Genomic DNA, 18,305 nt, shown 5'->3' on the forward strand with positions numbered 1-18,305 from the left:
GTGTTGTTAAGCGATTATCCCCGGGCATTTCAGTCATTGCTGGCTTTTTTCTCATTCCTGCATTCCTGAAAATGGAGTGAAAGATGCCTCAAGTATCGGGGTGCAAAGCTGAAGCACTAGGCTCCCTGTTTCAGACAGTTTATGGTGTGTTTTTCCTTCATTCCCTACATTTTTTCCGTGTTTGGACCTTGCTTCCAGGCAAGCGCTGAGCGAAGTGACGGCTGCGCTGCGGGAGCGCCTGCATCGCTGGCAGCAGATAGAGCTGCTCTGCGGCTTCCAGATCGTCAACAACCCGGGCATCCACACCCTGGCGTCAGCCCTTAACATTGACCCCAGCTGGATGGGCACCCCACGGCCGAACCCCTCGCACTTCATCATGACCGATGACGTGGACGATTTGGACGAAGAGATCGTGTCTCCCATGTCCATACAATGTACGTAGTCCGTGTCAGGTGCGCGTGGTGAGCCTGCGTCGGCCGAGCCGCCGCGTGGGGCAGACCTGGAACCGTAGTTCAAGCGTGTTAGGGGGCACTGAGGTGTCTAGGTTGGTTTTAAAATGACAAAAGGCAAATTGTTAGTTGTGAGGGGTCAGGAATGTCCGTAAGTGCCAGACCACCACTGCTGGGGTTGCTTCGAGCCTGTTAATTCCAGCAGAGCTAGAATTTGTAGATGATCATTTGATCATACGTATGCTGTTCTGTTGAACTCGCTGAGTCTAAGTATTTAAAAAAAAAAAACAAAACAAAACCCAAACCCAAAGGCGTGGGCTAGACTCACAAAAGCGAGAAAGGGAAATGAAGTGCCCTGTCCCGATCTCCCCTTGGCTAGAGCCCTTGTTTTGGGATATAAAAGGACTTGAAGACATCCCCTCCTCATGCACAGCTCTGGACTTGCACCTCGTGCCACTCTGCGGGGAGGAGCGTCTGTTGTGGTGATGCTGCCTCCCCGTAACGACCTGTTAAAGGTTTCCTGGGGCAAAGACTGAAGCCCCAGTGCCCGTCTCCCGTGCGCGTGTTGGGGTCGCCGAGGCGGGCGGTCTCCCCCTCCCTGTCGGTGACGGTTCGTGCACAAAGTGCATCAACTCCCGCAGGCAGGAACGGGGCTGCTGGAGCGGGAGGGCGGGTGGTCCTGCTCCCATGAGCCCAGACCTCTCCGAGCAAGGGAGCGAACTTGGGTCACCCTGTGCCTGTTCCTCTCCCAAGTGCTGAGCTCTTGGATTAAGCGAAGGCTGTCTCCTTCTCTGGAAGAGGTTTTGTGTCAGTCCTGACTACTTACTGTTCCCGTGTTCAGCTGACCCAGATTTGGCCTTGCTTTTCTCAAAAAGGCATTTCCCAAATACAGTTTCCTATCTCTAGCTATTGCACAAGAGAACGGGAGGCCTGGAGAGCAGCTCCAGCCGCTCAGCGACAGCGGTCTGGGAGCAGCACGTGGCTAGAGCACAGCTTTCCGAGCTCCGGCTGGGAGAGGGCAGCCGGTGCCGACAGCGTTAGCGCTCTTGGTTGTGTCTGATTCGGGTCACTTCCTAGTGAGGACTTCATCAAAAGGCTACTTAACTGAGTAGGAGGCAGGGACGAGGAAGAGAGGAGTGTCGGGGTCAGCAGTGCGTGACAGGAGGTGCCTGTACGTGCCATCGCCATCCCTCCCTCGTGGCTTCAGGCTCTGGTTAAATGCTGTGACGGCCTGGAGGCGAGTGCTGAGGTCGGGCTCAGGGCGATGGAGGCAGAGCACCGAGGATTTGGGTAGCTTGCAGGAGGAATGGGGTATTGGCGTGTTTCCAGGGCTGAGCAGGCGTGGGGGCTGGAGCGGGTGGTTTGCGGGGTTGGGTGTGCATAGGGAAAGTTTAAAGCATCAACCAGAAACGGTGTCCTACTTAGTAGCCTCTGTGATTATCAGTTACCCTTAGAAACCAAGCCAGACAGCTCTAATGAAAGACTTGCAACGACGCAAGCCGGGTTATTAGTGGGAGCGATGTCTGAAGTCCCTGAGGGTGAGCTGTGTAAGGCATGAGCCTTCACCCAAGATTTTAAGTCTCAGCTTCCTCATGCCTTGCTTGAGACACGTCGAGTGAGATTTTTGCGCTTGCAGCGATCGGGGGCGAGCCTGCCTGCCTCCGCGCTGATCTGCGCCCCGGCGGGCGAGAACGTCACGGAGCAAGCGCGGGGCACCCAGGTTCCCCAGGCAGGGAGCGCTTGCCTTCCCCTAGGGGATGTCCCTTTCTTTGTGTACAAAAAAAAATGCTTCAGAAAAGAAGGGCGGTTTTTCCTCCCCAGATGTCCTGGGGGTGTTGCTGGCTGCCCGTGACGATTCTCCCGGTAAATCACGTTTTTCTCTCTCCTGTTCACACCCGCTTGGCCCATCCCAGACGCAGCCTGGCTTTTCGGGCGCAGGTTCAGTGACCGCTCGTCTCTGTCCTCGGAGGATCAGTCCCTCTGGAAATACCCTGGTTTGGTTCTCTTTGATTATATTTTAATTTTTTGTTCTACCCTCTGCCCTTTTTCTGGACTAAAATACATACACAAATTTTCCAACTTTCTGGCACGGAAAACTAATGAATTTACCTCTCTTCACTGAGTCATCAGCATCTTTACTAACCCCTGGGAAGAGCCTGGTGGGATGAAGAAGAATCACAGTTAGCTGTAGTTCTCACGTGCTCTTGGGTTTTGCTTCTTAAGAAAAAGCCAGTTATGAAATCTGGTGGGTTGTTTTTGCTTGTTTTTACCCCTGAGGTGGAGATTAAGGATTCAGGCTAGGCCAGGAGGAGGTGATAACGTTCCCTTTCCCATCCCACCTCCTCCTCCAGGCAGGCTTTGCTCGCAGCCCCTCCGCTGCCAACCGAGGCTGACCCCGATCCCTCCCCGTGGGGGCTGCTGCTGATTGCCGTGCCTTTCTTCCCTCGGTATCCTTAAATAAATCGAGCAATGCCACCTATTATGCTAATCTGTCCCCTGGTGCCGGGGCCGTGGGGATGGCACGCTCAGCCCGAGCCTCCTGTTTTCGGCTGGAAGCCTTCCCTTCGCGGGGTGCTGCCGATGGAGGAGGACGAGCAGCAGGCCAGGCTGCGTGCTGGCGTTGGTTAGGGCTTGCGTGGTGGTGGTCTCCCTCGAGACGATGGGCAGGTTATTTGGCGAACGTTGGCATGTGCGTGTCTGGAGTGGAACGGTATTTGTGGGAAGCGAGGGTCCGCTGGGGCTCCGGCGAGGTCTCAGCCTTCGGTCCTGTGCTTGTCGCAGGGTAAACCACGCAAAAGGAGAACGCAAAGGTGTGAGGGGTCAAGCTGGTAAGTGAGGAGTGGAACACCAGGTAAATAAAACCCCAAACCCCTCCAGGAGAAAAGCATGGCCCAGGAGAAAAAGAAACCTGAGCGGAAACCCGTAATCCCCTGGTCAGTTACTCCGCAGAGCTTGGATCCCTGGTGGCCCCCGAACTGAGACCCCTCTTCTAAACTGTAGCCCTGCCAGCAGCGGGCAAGGAGGGATCAGCTGTGCTATTCCTGTCCGTGCTGCCTTAGTTAGCAGCGCTGCTGCTGCAGAGGCACAGCAGGAGAGCTGGAACAGCCTCCGGTTTGACACTCTCCCCCTCGCCTCCTCTGATCGGTTTTTTGCACTCCCCGCCAAAGCAAGGGATTTTTTTTCCCCACCTTGACTGCGTGTGACTTGATTTCACTTAATTTTGGCTCTGGAGCTCTCAAGAGAGGGGAAAAAAAATATCTTGAGCTATAAAGTGGACGGTATAAAGAGCTCCAGCGCAAGGTTCGCAGGCGGGCGGCGAGTAAAGCAAGAGGTAGCAAACCTGGGCGGTGGGACCCTGCGAGGGAAACGGTGATTAACCTTGGGGATGTGGAAGCAGCAAAGTTGCCTGAATTATTCCTGCTTGTTCCTTCTTCCACTGGAAATACGCCCCTGTGGTGATCCGTCAGTACCTGAGCTGTTGATGAGCTGCAGGAGATCCTAATTTCCTAGTCGTATGGCTTTTATAGCAGTGATTTGCTGGTTCTTCGATTCCCGAAGGAGCTCTCCTTCTACTCCATCTCTTAGCTTTCCTCTCTGTCCACCTTTTTAACCATTTTTACATTTATTTCTTACGAATATAAGAAATCCTGAACGATCCTGAACACCTTATCTCCTGCAAAAGAAGGAACATCTTGTATGGAAATTACAGCTGGTGGATTAAATACCACCAGTCCGGTTGTCTGAGCCTTTTCCCACGCGTAACGCTCTGCCCACGGCAGCGAGCGTGCAGAGATCCCCGCGTGTGCCTCCGTCGCCTCTCCGAAGGCGACCCTCTGGCCCCGGCTCAGCGTGTAGGCGTGGGGCAGAGGTAGTGCAGGCTTCGTGCAGAGACAACTGGCTGAGCTCTCTGGCCTCCGTTACCTGACAGGTAAGGCTACGTGGCCAGAAGGATCATTGCGATCTGTAAAAGCTGTTAATTAGCTGGTGACAGTGCACTGAAGGAGGCAGTCGGGTTCGTTTCTCCAAACCAAGATGAATTTGCAATTAGAGAGAAGTATTTTTCAAGCCGAGCATCCCTCTGACCAGTAAGCTAATTATCAAACAGACTAAACAGATGATACCACTTTTGGACCAGAGCCGTAATTTCACGTGTGGACTGATGACGGAAGCCTGTGCCTACCCAGTTAATACCATAGTTACCATACACGTGGCACGTGTCCCAGCCGCTCAGCCCTGCGGGAAGGTGCAAGGCGCTCCTGCTCCTTGCTCCAGCAGCTGCACCGGCGCGACGGTGCTGGAAGAGGAGCAGAGCTGAGCTCCGGGAGCGGAGCTCGCCCCGCCAGCTTGAGGTGCCTACATCTGAACTGGTCACCGGAGGCTCCTTTTTTAGCCCGTGTAGGGAAATAGTACTACCAAGGCATGAAGCATCTGAGCGATTTGGGTGTCTGCGTTAGGATGAAATGAATCATGCCCTGCGAGTACCGACTTCTTCACGTTTACTATAAAGGGAGCCTGGGTGGTAGCTCCGATGTCAGGTTGGGTAGGATGAATCATGCAGCCAGTTTCTGCTTCAAGCAAGATGATCAGATAAGGTGTTCAGAAAGCACCTCTATCAGGAACGTCAGGTGTAATTTTTTCATGGGCTGGGCGTTAATCTGGCATGTTAAGCAATAGCACCAGCTTAATGCTTCTTCTGCATTAAACCCGAGTGCTTACAGCACGAGGCGGGGTGGCTGCAGCGGCCCGAGCAAGCGGCCCGGCGCGAGGAGGCGTGTGGTGCGTCGCCCTGGCCGTGGGTGGCAGCTTTGTCGCGGTGCCTCCTCGCTGATTTGACGTGCAGTCTCTTTCCAGCTGCCTTCAGGGTTCTCCCCTTTCTCTCGTTACAGCTCCTGCCTTGCCCAGCACAGTTCGCCAGCGCCTGGTGGACCCACAGCACGCCCACGGATCTCAGAGGTTGGTAGAGAGTTATGTGCAAGGCCAGAATGAGTCGGGCCAAGCTGCCCATTACCGGGCAGGCAGAGTCTCTCTCCGTCGAATGCACAGCCTCTCCTCTGGACAGTCTTTCAGTTGCGACCTTCCCGGCACCAGCCCGCCATCTGCTGCCACCACCGCCTCTTCCACCTCTTGCTCCTCATCCACCATCTCTGCATCTGCTCCTGCTTGCCATGTCCACCCTATCTGTTACCATCACACCACCTCCTCTTATTTCCTTCAGATGGACTCCATCCCTGATCTGCCCCCTCCTGATGTCACCTCTGGAGTTCGCTGTCGCACTGAGAGCTTTGGGTATATTGCTGTTTCTTTTCTAGCTCCCTCTTGCCTGCTGCCCCTCGAGCTGCTGCTTGCTCGGGTGCTCTTTCTCCTACAGTCCTTGTGCCCTTTCCTTTTCGGCCTTTGTTTCATTATTTATCCACACGTTTGTTTCTCCAACGGCTCTCCCGTGCCAGTGGACCCTCTAAGGAGTGCTCCGTGGTCCATTCCCATATCTGCGAACTCAGAGGGTGCATAACCCAAGGAGGTGCTGTTGTTTAACCGTAGCTAAGCAAATGAGAATTCCTGGGCGCTCAGTTGTCGCTGAATAAGTCAGTCTTTCGCTTGGGTGGCGCACCTGGGAGAACAAAGGTAACACAACTAACCAAACAAACACTGACCTTATTTGAAGCCTTGACTTACCTGGGGTCTTCACAAGCGAATTGCAAAGGCAACACGATGGGTAGATACTGCGGGGTAGTAGTTGGTGCTGCCAGAGGGTTTTGAAAATGGTGCTTTAAGAGGTGGCAAAAAGCAGCATTCGGGAATTTTGTGTCTCAGAGTGACTCTGTGCCTCTGTTCTGGCAGGGGATGAGGCAGGTTGTGTTTTGGCTAAGGAACGTCTGAATAACGAGGGAGTTGGAGCTTCTTAGTGCTGGATCGGTGGCTTTAACTTGGCCCCTTTCAGTGGTAACCGCCGGCAGGCGATGGCTCTGCGGAGATGCGCGCGCGATAGGACCCAAGGGACTGGTGGTCCCCCACATCCCTAAATCCCTGAGCTCTCCTGATTCACCGCGCCGGTGTTAGAGGGGCGAAGGACTGGCTTGGGCCATAGATGCGGGAATCCCATCTGGTCGAACTGCGAGGGGGCCTCCGGCAGATCGCGTGCCTTGGGCAGCCGCGGGTGGCTTTCCCCCGAACGAGGCCCCCGGGCAGCAGCCGGCGGAGGCCCTCGCCCCACGCTCACGGATGCACCCGGCTCCAGGGCGCTGTTGGAGCCTGCGTCCGCTCAGAGGCTTGGTTTAGCCCCTCGGCCAAGGTGCGAGCGGGGTGCGCGGTCTCTAGCTCGGGGGCGTTGCAGGCGCTCGGTGCCGAGGGGTTGGCGCTGAAGCAGCCGGTGGAAGGGCTGCGATGGGCCGCCAGGGAGCCGCGTCCTCCCGCCCTGCCGGGGAGCTGCCTGTGACCGTGGCCGAGTCACTTCAGCTCTCTGTTCTGCGCTTTCTCCTTGGTAAAATCAAAAATAGTCTCCTTATCCTCAGCGTTAGGGAACAGACTTCTGGGAAAAGGCTGGAAGTCTCTCAGTGAGGAAGCCATGAGGGGCAACGTCCTTCCACGTGTATTTATCCAGGCAGGACAACACTCCGGGTCGCCACATCTTCATTCGTCCCGGCACGTTGTACCATTATTCCTATATCTGTAGGTACCTCTGACCCCGGGCCTCGGCTCTCCCCTGACGTCGTTTACGCAGCCTCTGTTTGGGATGCCTCCCCCCTCGCTAACGCGTGCGTGTCGGAGCCGCTGGCGGCGGGACCAGCGCACCCCGCGCCCGGGCTGCGGAGGCAGCGCCTGTAACGCCCCGGGCAGATGATGGATTCTGGAGCATCGGAGGAGGAGGGGGGAAGTTGCTGCACCTGCTCCACAACAGACGATTAAAGAGCAACTTCTTGGTTAATTTAGTAATATTTGTTTTGGGGTTACGAGAAGCAGCATAATTAAAATGTAGATTAATTCCTGCCGATTTGAGTTCGGTTGCAGCTGTCCCAGTTTGACTGATAAAAGGTGGGGATGCTTCTGGTAACATCACACAGTCCCTGTTTACCATCGACCTTCCTGCCTCTGTAGGAAGGAGGGCTTGTCCCGCGAGCTCGAAGGCTGATGTACTGTCTCTAAAATAGCTGCATAAAGAGGATTTTTCTTTTCCTCGGCTGAAGCCTGTGATGCACTTAATTGCTGACCAGGTTAAAGTCTCGATCCTGCAGGCTCCCCTGCAAGCAGCAGAGGGAAAGGTGGTGTGGCCTTGGCATCCCAGTTAGAAAAGGCAATGCTGCTGGGAGGTCGTTGGGAGAGAATAACTGAGGTCGTCTTATTCCCCCCGTGCACTTAGTAGCTTGTCAGAGCTGAACTGGTCACCGTTCGGTGAGGGTAGGGCTGCTTCCTCCCTGTTCCCATAGCAAGGACCACCTGTTGATGCAGGATAACTGATTTAGCAACGGAGTTTTTCAGGGTAAGAACTTCTCCCCTAAGATTTGCTTCGGCTACACAATAGCAGACGACTCCAAAATCCATGCTCATCCATTCTCTGTTCATTTCAGAAAACAGAAATGAAGAACTGGGTGCCCGAATGCGTTCTTATTTTGTTGCTTTTAATTCCTTGTCAGACTGCATCGTTAGCAGATCCTGCTTAGACGGATCTCTAAAAATACCGCCACGAAGGCACGCCACAGCACAAGCCAATGTATTGCTCTTTCTCTTTTATGTAACCAGTCTCGGAGGCCTTTACATACATCCCTCGAGCTCCGCAGCCTCCCAAAGAGGCAAGCAGAACAGATGGGGAAGCTGAGGCTGAGAAAGGCCTGCCAGGGAGCCATTGCCAAGGACGAAAATGGAACCCAAAAAAAAGCCTGGCTCCCTCGGTAGGAGGGGAGCGCTACCTTGAGCGCGTTGGGCTGCTGGATCGCTTTAGCCTCTCTCGTATCCAGCAGACGCCAACGTTGGCGAGACCTCGCAAAAGAAATCGTCTCAAACAAGCCGTTCCCCCGGAGGAAGGCTCGGGGGTCGCTTTTCTCCGTGCAAGCTGTAGACGGTGCTAAAGTCTGCTGGGGGTTAACCTGGTAGGGACCTTCTCTCCGGGCAAGGCCAGCGCGTGGCCGGTGAATCGCTTTCATGAACTCCTCACTGTTTGCTTCTCTTTTGCAATTGGCTTCAGAGGATCCGGTGCAAATAAGGTCAGAGCTGTTCTGATTTCGAAGGCTGATGTGTGTTTTTTAATGTTAATGAAGGGGACTGGGTGTCCCCGGGGCGGGGGAGAGGGGTTGGAGGGTGCTGTGTTCACAGAGGTTTCTGCTGCCAGTGCCTGCTTCAAGTGGTACCCGTGGATAAACCTGACGGAGATGGGAGCGTAGGACCGAATCCCCACGCTGGTGGCCCTTTTCCAGCGGGGAAGGGAGGAGGCAGCCAAAGCAAAAGGAGAGTGGTAGTAATCCAGTGAAAAGAGTAAATTCACGGCTCTTACAGGAGAGATTACGGTTGGGTTTGCGTTGTAGAGGCTGTGTCTAAGCCCCCGACCGTGCCGCACTGAGCGCAGCAGAATAACAAGCCGTCCAGCACGTTTGGTTCTGCCTGGGGGGAAGCCTTTGCTGCCCTGGTGCCACGTGCCAGCCAGGTATATAAGGACTAGCCTTGCAGCTACGGGTGCTCTCGGTAAAGGGCAGGGAGTGCTCGAGGCAGCAAGGTCTGTGTGAGGCCGGTAGACCAAGCCTTGCCTCAGTGTCAAACGCCCGTGAGCCGCTCCTAAGCTTTCCTGCAGCCGGTGCGCTGGGCTGCGCGGACAGCAGGAGCCCACCAGGAGAGAGCATTCAACGGGGTGCAGAGTGAGGAAAAACGAAGTTATTCTGTATCATCCTCCCTCCCTCTCCTCTTCCTCCACCACTACCAGTCTTTCTTTACTCCATGCTTTGCTCTCTGCTTCTTTTGTTTGCCAAGTCAGCCCATTCCCATTTTCTCACCCTCTCGTTCACCGCGGTTGGTTCGGATTCTTGGAGCGGCACGGTAGGGAGCGCAGGCGAAAGCAGCGCACGTAGCTCCACAGTCAGCTTCGGGCTTCGTAGGCTTTAAGTGTGCCCAGCTACCTCGAAAAAGCGCTGAACCCCGCGGCGGTGCGGCTGGGATCGAGAAACACGCTGCCTTAAGTGAGGCTCCCAGGTATTTTCGTGTTCAGTCGGTGGTCTGAGGTTTTCAGGAGGGATGAACGTTTGGGAGCTCCCGCTGCTCCGCAGAAGCGCTTTCTCTGAAGGCACCTTCCCGTGATACCATCGAGGCTGGCTGTGCCCTGGGCCGGCGTCTCCGCTTAAAAATGTGCCGTACCAATTCAGGGGCGTAAACCTTGTGAAAATGAGCAGGGCTCAGGCCAGCCCTTTTCGTCTGAGCCTCATCCAAGACGACCAGCAACATCTGGGCAATGTTCTTTCCTCCCCTCTCGTCCCAGCCCTGGGCTGGGGAGCATCTCCTCCTCCTCACTCTCTGGCAAAGCCAGCTGCATCCAGGGAGTCGCGTCCCTGTGGACGCACGCTTCCCACGTCGTGCGCTTTCCTGTGGGAGCTGCCAGAAAGGATCATTTCAGGCTCTAGAAAGTCCCAGCAAAAGTTTCCAGCTGCTGGTGTTCGGTTCTAAAAACCAGCCCCTGCCCTTGGGTGCCACAGCGGGGACCCAGGACCCGCGCGCCCGACCGCCCTGGTGCGTCGGCTGTCGGGGTGCGATAGCGGCGCAGCCGGCCCCTAGGGCCGTCCCCTGCCGCTGCCCGGCGTGGCGAAGCGCTCCGGCACGTCGCGCCTGCCGTGGGTCGAAGCGCAGCTTCGCCGAGCAGCGTGGGGGCCGCCGCCGCTCAGCGTCTCCTCCGCTGCCCACCGCTGATGCGCCTCTTGGCGTGCAGGCGTCAGCAGTCACGGCGTCTTGCCTCAGCCCTTCGGGAATATACTCCTGAGTTACAGCTGGGTAAATTATTAATAAAACGGGTTAGCCTGGCACCCTTGGGGTATTTGAAAAGTGTGTGCTTGTAGGCCGTTTCCCCTCATCAGCTCCTTCAGTCCCACTCCGGACGGCAAGCCAGCAAGCCCAGGGAGAAAAAAACATGATCCAACAAGGCTGGATGGAGCGCAGCACCGGGCACGGTGCCCGCCCGCCCCGGGGCAGGGCATCCCCGGGGAAGAGCAGCGACAGCCACGCCGGCAGTGGGGAGGTGGACCCCCCCCAACCCGACCCCTTGATGCGCAGGGACCCTCCGTTGCCACGAGAGCGGTGCCAGGAGGAGGCGCGGAGGCTGCGGCGAGCTCCGAGGGAAGCTCCGAGCCGCTCGCGCCGGCGTCGGCCAGAGGCGGCGTTTCGCCTCCGTCTCCCCGGGGTGCAGGACCAGCTGTCCGAGGATCAGGTTCCCAGCGTCTGCGCTCAGGGGAAGAAAATCCTCCTGGAGCAGAGGATGTTTCTCCATCTGCTGTCGTCACTTTCTCCGCACGCTGCCATAGCCACGGGTTTGCTTTTGTCTCGTCTGGATTTAAAAACTGTGCGGGACCTTGTGAGAGAGGGGGAGAGGCTCGCCGGACGGCCCCCGAGCTAGTGGGCAGTTGCAGGTCTCAGCAGGGAGAAAACTCACTTTCACGAATAAGGCATTTTTTTAAGTTGCCTCAGTTTAAAAAAATTTTTTTTGCTCTATTTACTATTATCTTGGGGGTTTTTTAAAAGGATTTCTTTTCACTGACCCCCACCCAGATACCTTTGTGATGACGGCAGCCAGCAGAGAGGTTGGGTTGATTTTTTTTTTTACCAGAAAAGAATATTCCTCGGTGGAGTTACAACGTTGAATTTCAAGCAAGCCGGCCTTACTGTGTAAACCTGCTTTACTGGCCACGGCGCGCTGCGTCGCGCGGTGCTCGGCCTCTCCATCGGGTGAGCCTCAGCAGCAGCTGCTCTGCTCCGGCACCGTGGTCCCGACGGAGGTCGCTCGGTGGCCGCCGGCCGAGCTCAGCCGAGCCCCGTTCCCAGGCAAAGCTCGTGAGCCAAGGCGGCGACCCCGGGGAAGCGGTGGTCCGACCCCGCCACGGCGGCGCGCCGGCCTGATGGGGTCGGCCGGCATGCGTCCGGGCGGGCGCTGCGGACCTGCCCGCGCTGCCTGGAGGTGATCCTGTCTGCCCGGAGTCCTGGCTCAGGTCAGCGGCGTTTCCGGGCCAAGGCTTTGCCCTGCCGCCTTGCCGAGCTCCCTCACCCGTACGGTGAGGCTGAGCAGAGTCTGCACGGAGCCTTTCACCCTGAGCTCGGCTCTGCCCGTCCCGGGCAGCCCGCGGGCTGTTCCTGTTCTCCCCTGCCTGCTGCTAGCCTCGAGGATGCGGCGCTCGGACATCAGATGGGCTCGGCTGTGGGCGCGCGGAAGGCAAGGACTATTCCAGCAATGCCTGGGGCTATTTTCTTCTTGTTAAAATAAGAGATGAGACGGGCTCTGACAGCGGGTCTTGGGCCGCTCAGGAGATGCGGCTTCCGCAGCAGCCTCGCTGCCTCTCCTCGGTGTGCCGGGACCGAGCGCCGGCTGGGAGGACGCACCGGCCGCTGCCTCCCCTCGCCCGCGTCCGTCTGTAGGGCTGGTGCCAAACCACATGGCCGAAGTCTGCCTTGTTTTCCTGGAAAGGGGGGACTTTCCAGGTATTTCTGGAGAAAATAAACCTCTGAAAGCACGTGTTGAGTGCCGGCTCACCCTCGCAGCGTCTCTCGACAGCAGCTCAGCACGTGCACGCGATGGCTTCTGCCCCCCTTTCTGGAGAGAGGCGATGCAACGAGCGGCCTGGCGGAAATTCCCCGGCAGAAATTCCCCCTTTGCAGGCGTATTAAGCACCGATGTGGACAAGAAATGTTCGGGAAGAGCGTGAGACTGCTAACTTTCTTAAAAGAAAGGAGTCGAGGAGTTGTGATGGCGGTTATGTCTGCCTTCTGCATTTACTAGCAGCAGCCGGAGGTCTCGAGCCCCCCCAGGTGTGCCACCGGTGTCCACCTTTTCGAAGATGGCTCTGAAATACCCCCATGCTCAGCCCCATCAAGTTTTCTTGATGCTGCTGTTCCCGAAGCTGCCTGCCCACGGCCCAGCCCCAGTTATCCCAGCGAAAGCCACGGGCCTCGAGCCGTGGCGGTGACCTTCCGCGGAGCCGCGGTATCTGCTGGGGCATCGGGAGCTCCCGTGGCCCCGTACGGTGCGCTTCATCACAGTTGTCTCACTTGGACGGCCTCCAGGATGCTCACTCAGAATAGCTGGGGGTTTCACACCATCCGAATTGTTCAGTTCCTGTTCTCCCCTGCCTGCTGCTAACCTTGAGGATGCGGCGCTCCGGCGCTCGGACGTCAGATGGGCTCGGCTGTGGGCGCGCGGAAGGCAAGGACTATTCCAGCAATGCCTGGGGCTATTTTCTTCTTGTTAAAATAAGAGATGAGACGGGCTCTGACAGCGGGTCTTGGGCCGTATCCTAACTGTCAGCGAGGTTTTTAATACCCCTTTCCTCTGTATATTCCTATGGAGCTGTTAAACGAGGGCCCAAGTGTATTCAGTGGGTTTTGTTAAAAAACGCCCGTTTCCATTACGGAGGGCAGCGACCTGAGGAGAATCTTTCCTGCCTTTTACGAGCACCTTAGAATCATAGAATGGTCTCAGGTACAGGCGTATTGGGTGACTTGGTGGTCTGCTGCTGCAGCCAGTCTTCCTCAGCACCTACCCGATAGCTGGACGTCTCCTTGCGTGCCAGCTCTGTAGGGAGGGCGTCTTCTCTCGCCTCCCTCTTGCGCTGCCTCCAGGCTCCGGTGTTACTGATGCTGGTATCGTAGAAGAGGAGCTTGGGGCTCCTCACGTGCTGTGCTGAGCGCGCAGGGCAGAGCAGGGCACAGCGACCCACGTCCTGCGGCTCGGCTGCGTGGGGGGTCTGCGGCGGGAGCAGGGGGGCGGCAGGGCCCCAGGAGCTGGTGAGCACCTCCTGTCTCTTCTCACACCCTTTCGCTTTTCCTCCTCTTGGCCCCGTTTCCCTCCATCCGCCTTTCCCGCTCTGTACTTCTTGCCTGCAGCTGCTGCAGACCCTGAGTGAGAGGCAAGCGCCGGGTCCCCTCGCAGCCCCCGTCCCTCCCCGTCCGTGCCTGCCCTGTCGGGCGGGAGGGACGGCCGTGCGGCGCCCGAGTCTCGAGGCCAGCGTTAAAGCAGGTGGTAGCCAGAGCAGTGCAGCTCTTTGGCTGCACGGGCACGCCGACAGGATTCGGCAGGGGCCGCGGGGATGTCAGGCTGGGATGCGGCAGCGTTGCACCCGTACGGGTGATCCCGGCTGGAAGGACTAAGCCTTTCCATTTCTCCCTTCCTCCTACCTCCCACTCTCCGCTTCAGAAAGGATCTGGGAGCTGCTCAGGCTGGCGCAACAACGCTCTAACGCCTTTTGCAGTCACAAGTAGGCACCAGGCCGGGGGCACAAACCGCTGTGCAGCAGAGGGGCCGCAGGCTGCGGCCACGGACACCCACGTTGCGGGAGCGCGCTCGGGCATGGCTTCGCGCGGGAAAGCCGAACCTCTAATTCCTCCCTCCGGGATTAGAGGTTTGCACCAGCTGACCCAGGAAAAGGGGGCGGCGGTGGGTCCGGGGCGCGGAGGGGCAAGGCGGGCGTGCGCACACGCGGATGCGAGCTGAGCAAGTGCAGAGGGGCCCTCTGATGAAGGTGTCCCCGGTCCTGCGGCTGGAAGGGCATCGGCTCCCACAGCTGCCGCGGTTCTGCGGGCGCCAGGGCACGCTGAGCAATGCTGTGAGCTCCCTGGCCCGGCTCTCACTGGGACCCATGGGAAGGAAGGGGCGGGCAGGGTTGTTTATCTGGGAGTGGGAGGGAGCCGCTGGCTCTGAGCAGAGCCCGGCGGTGGCCGGCCAGCCCTGCTGCGCCTGGTCGAGGGCCCCTGATGGCCACTGGAGCCGCGGGCGGTGCCTTTGGACCCACGAGCTCAGGGCTGAGCGCTTGCCGCTGCCTCCTGGATCGGGGCCTCGATCCCTCTGGTTCTGCCTCCATGTACAGTGCTTCCTTCCAGCTCCCCGCGGCGCTGAACCGAGCGGCTCGTGCTGTGGGTCGGTGCTGGCAGTGAGCTCTCCTGCAGCCCGTGCTGGGGAGGGGGGCTGCGCTTGCAGGGGGCAGGCAGCGAGGGGGCTCGCCTTGCCCCGCGTGCTGGGGACCTGGCACCAGGCTGGGCGAGCCCGCGCCCCCGTCCCCAGGGCTGCCCACCGCAGTCGTCCCGCTGGCACTCGTACGGAGGAGCAGAACCCGCGGGCGAGGCGGCGGGAGCAGGGCGGGCGCCTGCCCTGCTCCCGCTCCCCGGGGGGCTCGCCGCAAGCCGCCGCTGCGGGACGGGGCTGCCTCGAGGGGGTTCCCCTGCCCTGCCCACCCCGCCGGCCCCGCTCAGCTGCTGCATCCGTGTGTGCGCGCGGGCTCGGGCGCGCGTCCCCGGGCCGCCGACCCAGCGGCGCTAACGGCCTTTCTCTCCCCTCCGCCCTCTCCACCCCAGAGACTTAACTCGCTGCGACTCCGACTCTTCCATCCCGCACCTGAGCGACCACCAGCGTATCCCCAGCTCTGCGCCCAAGCTGCTGGCTGCCCGGCCCAACCTGCTGACCAAGTCCATCGAGGAGGCTGCCCCCGGCCACCCTGCCGGCGGGGCGCCCACCCCCAACGGCGGCAGCAGGCACGCCGAAGCCTCCGCCCTGGGGGCTTTGCCAGAGCGGCTGTCCGAGAGCCCCATGGTGATGAAGAAGATGATGATGGTGAACCACGGCATGGAGAAGTCCTCCAGCCTGGGGGAGATCAGCCACCCGACAGCCGGCAAGCACAGCCACTCGGATTCCTCCCGGTCCCACAGCCCCAGCTCCACCGACCCCGACACCCCCTCCCCCATCTCTGACTGCCGGCCCAGCAGCTCCAAGAGCACCCGCATCCCGCAGCTGGCTGCCAAGAAGAGCCCGGGGGACGAGGACAGCAGCTTGACAGGCGATGAGGTTGACCTCGGCCAGAGCAAGAAAAAGTTCCCCCTAAAGATCTTCAAGAAGCCCAAGAAGTAGAGAGAGGAGGGGGAGAAGAGGAAACCCAGCCAGGAGCGCGACCCACGGGGACCGGGGGGGCGGCCGTGCATCGGGAACGCAGCGCACCCGCCCGTCCCGGACCCCGCGGGCTCGGGTGCTGGCCAGCACCCCCTGCCCTCCCCTCCGCACCCTCCGTTTCCGAGTCACCTCACCTAACACCGGCAGCGGGAGGAGCTATTTAAACTTATTTATTTCCTGATCTCTCAGAAAAAGAAAAAAAAAAGACGACGACTGCTCCCCCTGAAGAGAACAGCCGCCCTTTCTCCCCTCCCGACTGCTGCAGTCCCTGGCTTTGCTGCGCATGGCTTCCAGTTACTCCTGCCTCTGCTCAGCCACACGGCATTTGGGTTTGGTTTCAATGTGGTTTTATTTTTTTTATTTTATTTTTTATTGTTATTATTAATTTTTTTTGTTTTCCCCGGTTCTTCTGCCTCTTCCAACTTTTGCACAGGCTGTCTGGGAGGTCGGGGTGGTGGGAGCCCGCGGGGGAGCGTGCGGAGCAGGGCCGGCTCTCTCGCCTCTCGGGGCGACTCAGGTGTGCGCGCTCGGGCGAGCTGCCTGGCGGACGTCGCAGCGGTTTTCTCCTCATTTCTATGAGTCACTTTTCCACACCCCGGCCCCCATCGCTACGACGGTTGGGAGGGGGAATCCCTGTCTGTGCGCTCTTGATAAGCAAGAGCGAGTAAAACGCCCTCGCAAGGGAGGGCTCGGCCCTTGCCGGTACTTGTGCATCCAGGAGCTCTGCCCGCAGCGCGCCCGTGACCCGCTTCCCCCACGCGCCGGAGGCGGCTGCAGCCCGCTGGGTGTCGGCGGTGGGACGGGGCTGCCCACCCAGCTGCTCGGCACGGCGCCGCCGGAGCAGGGCCGGGGGCTGGATGCTGGCGCGGTGGGGTGCCAGCTCCTCCCAACCCAAACGTGCCCCAGCGGCTCGGTGGGGCGAGCAGGGGGGACCCCACTGATGGAGGAGCACCGAGGGAAGGGCGGTCCCCGAGGGGTGTTGGTGCAGAGTTGGGTCCGGCCGCCGCGTCCACGCAAAGAGGAGGGGGCTCCAGGGTGCGGGGCCTGTCCCTTGTCCCCATGTCCTGGCTCGGCAGGGCCGGAGGGAGCCGGGCACGGTGCGGCTCTCCGTGGCCGGGGACAGGCAGCCTGTGCGTGGGTGGTGGGAGCCTGAGAACATCCTCCCCTGTCCTGGCTCCGTCCCCCTGAAGCAGGCGTGCCCTCGGGCTGGGTGCCGGGGGCTCTGCGCCCCCTCCGAGGGGCTGCAGGTGGGGTTGGCAGAGCCTCACCCGGGCACCCGCTGCCCTTAACAGCCATGCGGGCAGCACCCTCCTTGCCCTTGGGCCACGCTTGCTCCAGCCGGAGGCTGGGGTCTGCCTGGCTGTGCCACGGCCCGGGCCCCGCCGCTCCTCGGTGCCGGCACAACCTGCGGCAGGTCTCAGCCCGGCCCAAGCTGCTGCTGGGGCGCGGCGGCTCTCCCGTCCGGCCTCGGCAGGCTGCAGTTTGCGTCCTGCTGCTCAGAGCCCTCGCCTCTGCGTGCTTCTCCCATCGCAGCCCGGGCAGCGACTCTGGGACGAGCCCTGCCCCATCCCGGGGTGCCCTTCCCCAGGGGTGAGCCTGGCTCCATCCCAGGGCCGAGCCCTGCTCCCCCCGGCGCAGCTCCGCAGCCCCTGCCCGCAGCACCCGGGCCCCCAGCCGCCCTCCCGGGTCCCTCGGGGCTGCTGCCTGGCCTGACACGACCCCCCCCCCAAGAGCCCTCTGCCAAGTCTGGGGTCCCTGCCCTGCCGCCCCCTCCGAACCAAGCCCCCCGTGCCACCATCCAGCACGTCCCCGGCGCTGGGCTGCTGCCCGAGGCCACCCCGGCTGCTTCACCTGCTGAGGGCAGAGGAGGATGCACGTCTGGCAGGGGAAGACGAGGAGGCAGGGCGGGATGCTGAGAGCCCCCGGAGCCTTGCTTTATGCCAGAGTAATATATATGTGTATGTTGACAATACAGGAAGGGCTATAAAGGTGTTTTTTGTTTCGTAGGTGGTAGTTAGACAATTACACTGTTGCTTTGAGATAAGTGAAAAAATTCCTCTAAATGACTAAGTGCCTGCATTTCCCCGCGGCTGCTCTGAGGCGCGGGGAGGGGGGGGACGCCGCGGGCACCCCACCGCCGCGGGCACCCCGCTCGGAGCGGCTCGGCCACCCCCGGGAGCGGGGCCGGCGGCGGTGGGAGCCCGCGGGGGCGGCGGGAGCCCGCGGGTGCCCTGCGAGCGGGGGCTGCCCAGGCGGGAGCCGGGGGCCCAGCGGTGCTGCTTGTGGTGGCGGAGACCTGTCGATGCTTCTGGGGAAGGGGTTGGGGATCCACCAAAGGGCAACTGTTGACGCATCTGCCAACTCTTGATTTATTTTTTTTTTTTGTCATTTCATAAAACTTTTAAATCCAATAAAGCATGTAGTCTATTTTACGAGCCGGTGTCTGTTGCCCTCTCCTTCCAGCCCTTCCCAGGCTGCAGCGTGGGGGTCCCATCTTGGGGGGGGGGGGGGGGTGTCAAGGCAGTGGGTGCCTGCCGGTGGAAGGAGGGACTCCTTGGAGCCTGTGCCCCCAGCCTGGCTACCGCAGCCTGTCCAATGGACAGCAGGGACAGACGGACGCCCCGGCTCTCCCCCACCTGTGCCGGGGCCGTGATCCCTAGGCCGTGAGCAGAGTCCTCTCCCGCGGGGTCTGGCTCCTGCGCTTCTGCTCACCTCGCTTCCCTGCGGCCCCCTCGGCCTCCGCGGCG

At 59.7% G+C, this 18,305-nt stretch overlaps 1 protein-coding gene across 8 annotated transcripts in view; it reads left to right on the plus strand.

Moving 5' to 3' along the window:
* STIM1 (stromal interaction molecule 1) overlaps positions 1 to 17,993 on the plus strand; it is a 103,676-nt gene extending 85,683 nt beyond the window's left edge. For 2 of the 8 annotated variants that reach the window (XM_064441640.1, XM_064441641.1), the window contains exons 10-13: positions 199 to 434; positions 2,363 to 2,443; positions 5,336 to 5,402; positions 14,970 to 17,993. In XM_064441640.1, the coding sequence (XP_064297710.1) occupies positions 199 to 434; positions 2,363 to 2,443; positions 5,336 to 5,402; positions 14,970 to 15,519 (934 nt within the window). In that variant the 3' untranslated portion in view covers positions 15,520 to 17,993. Of the gene's footprint in view, positions 1 to 198; positions 435 to 2,362; positions 2,444 to 5,335; positions 5,403 to 7,119; positions 8,160 to 8,183; positions 8,622 to 14,969 lie in introns of those variants that run through there. The other 6 variants (XM_064441642.1, XM_064441643.1, XM_064441644.1 and 3 more) reach the window with 5 other exon arrangements.
* Positions 17,994 to 18,305: the final 312 nt, after the last annotated feature.

This window comes from Phalacrocorax carbo, chromosome 1 (assembly GCF_963921805.1).
Source record: "Phalacrocorax carbo chromosome 1, bPhaCar2.1, whole genome shotgun sequence".
Taxonomy (NCBI): Eukaryota; Metazoa; Chordata; class Aves; order Suliformes; family Phalacrocoracidae; genus Phalacrocorax; species Phalacrocorax carbo.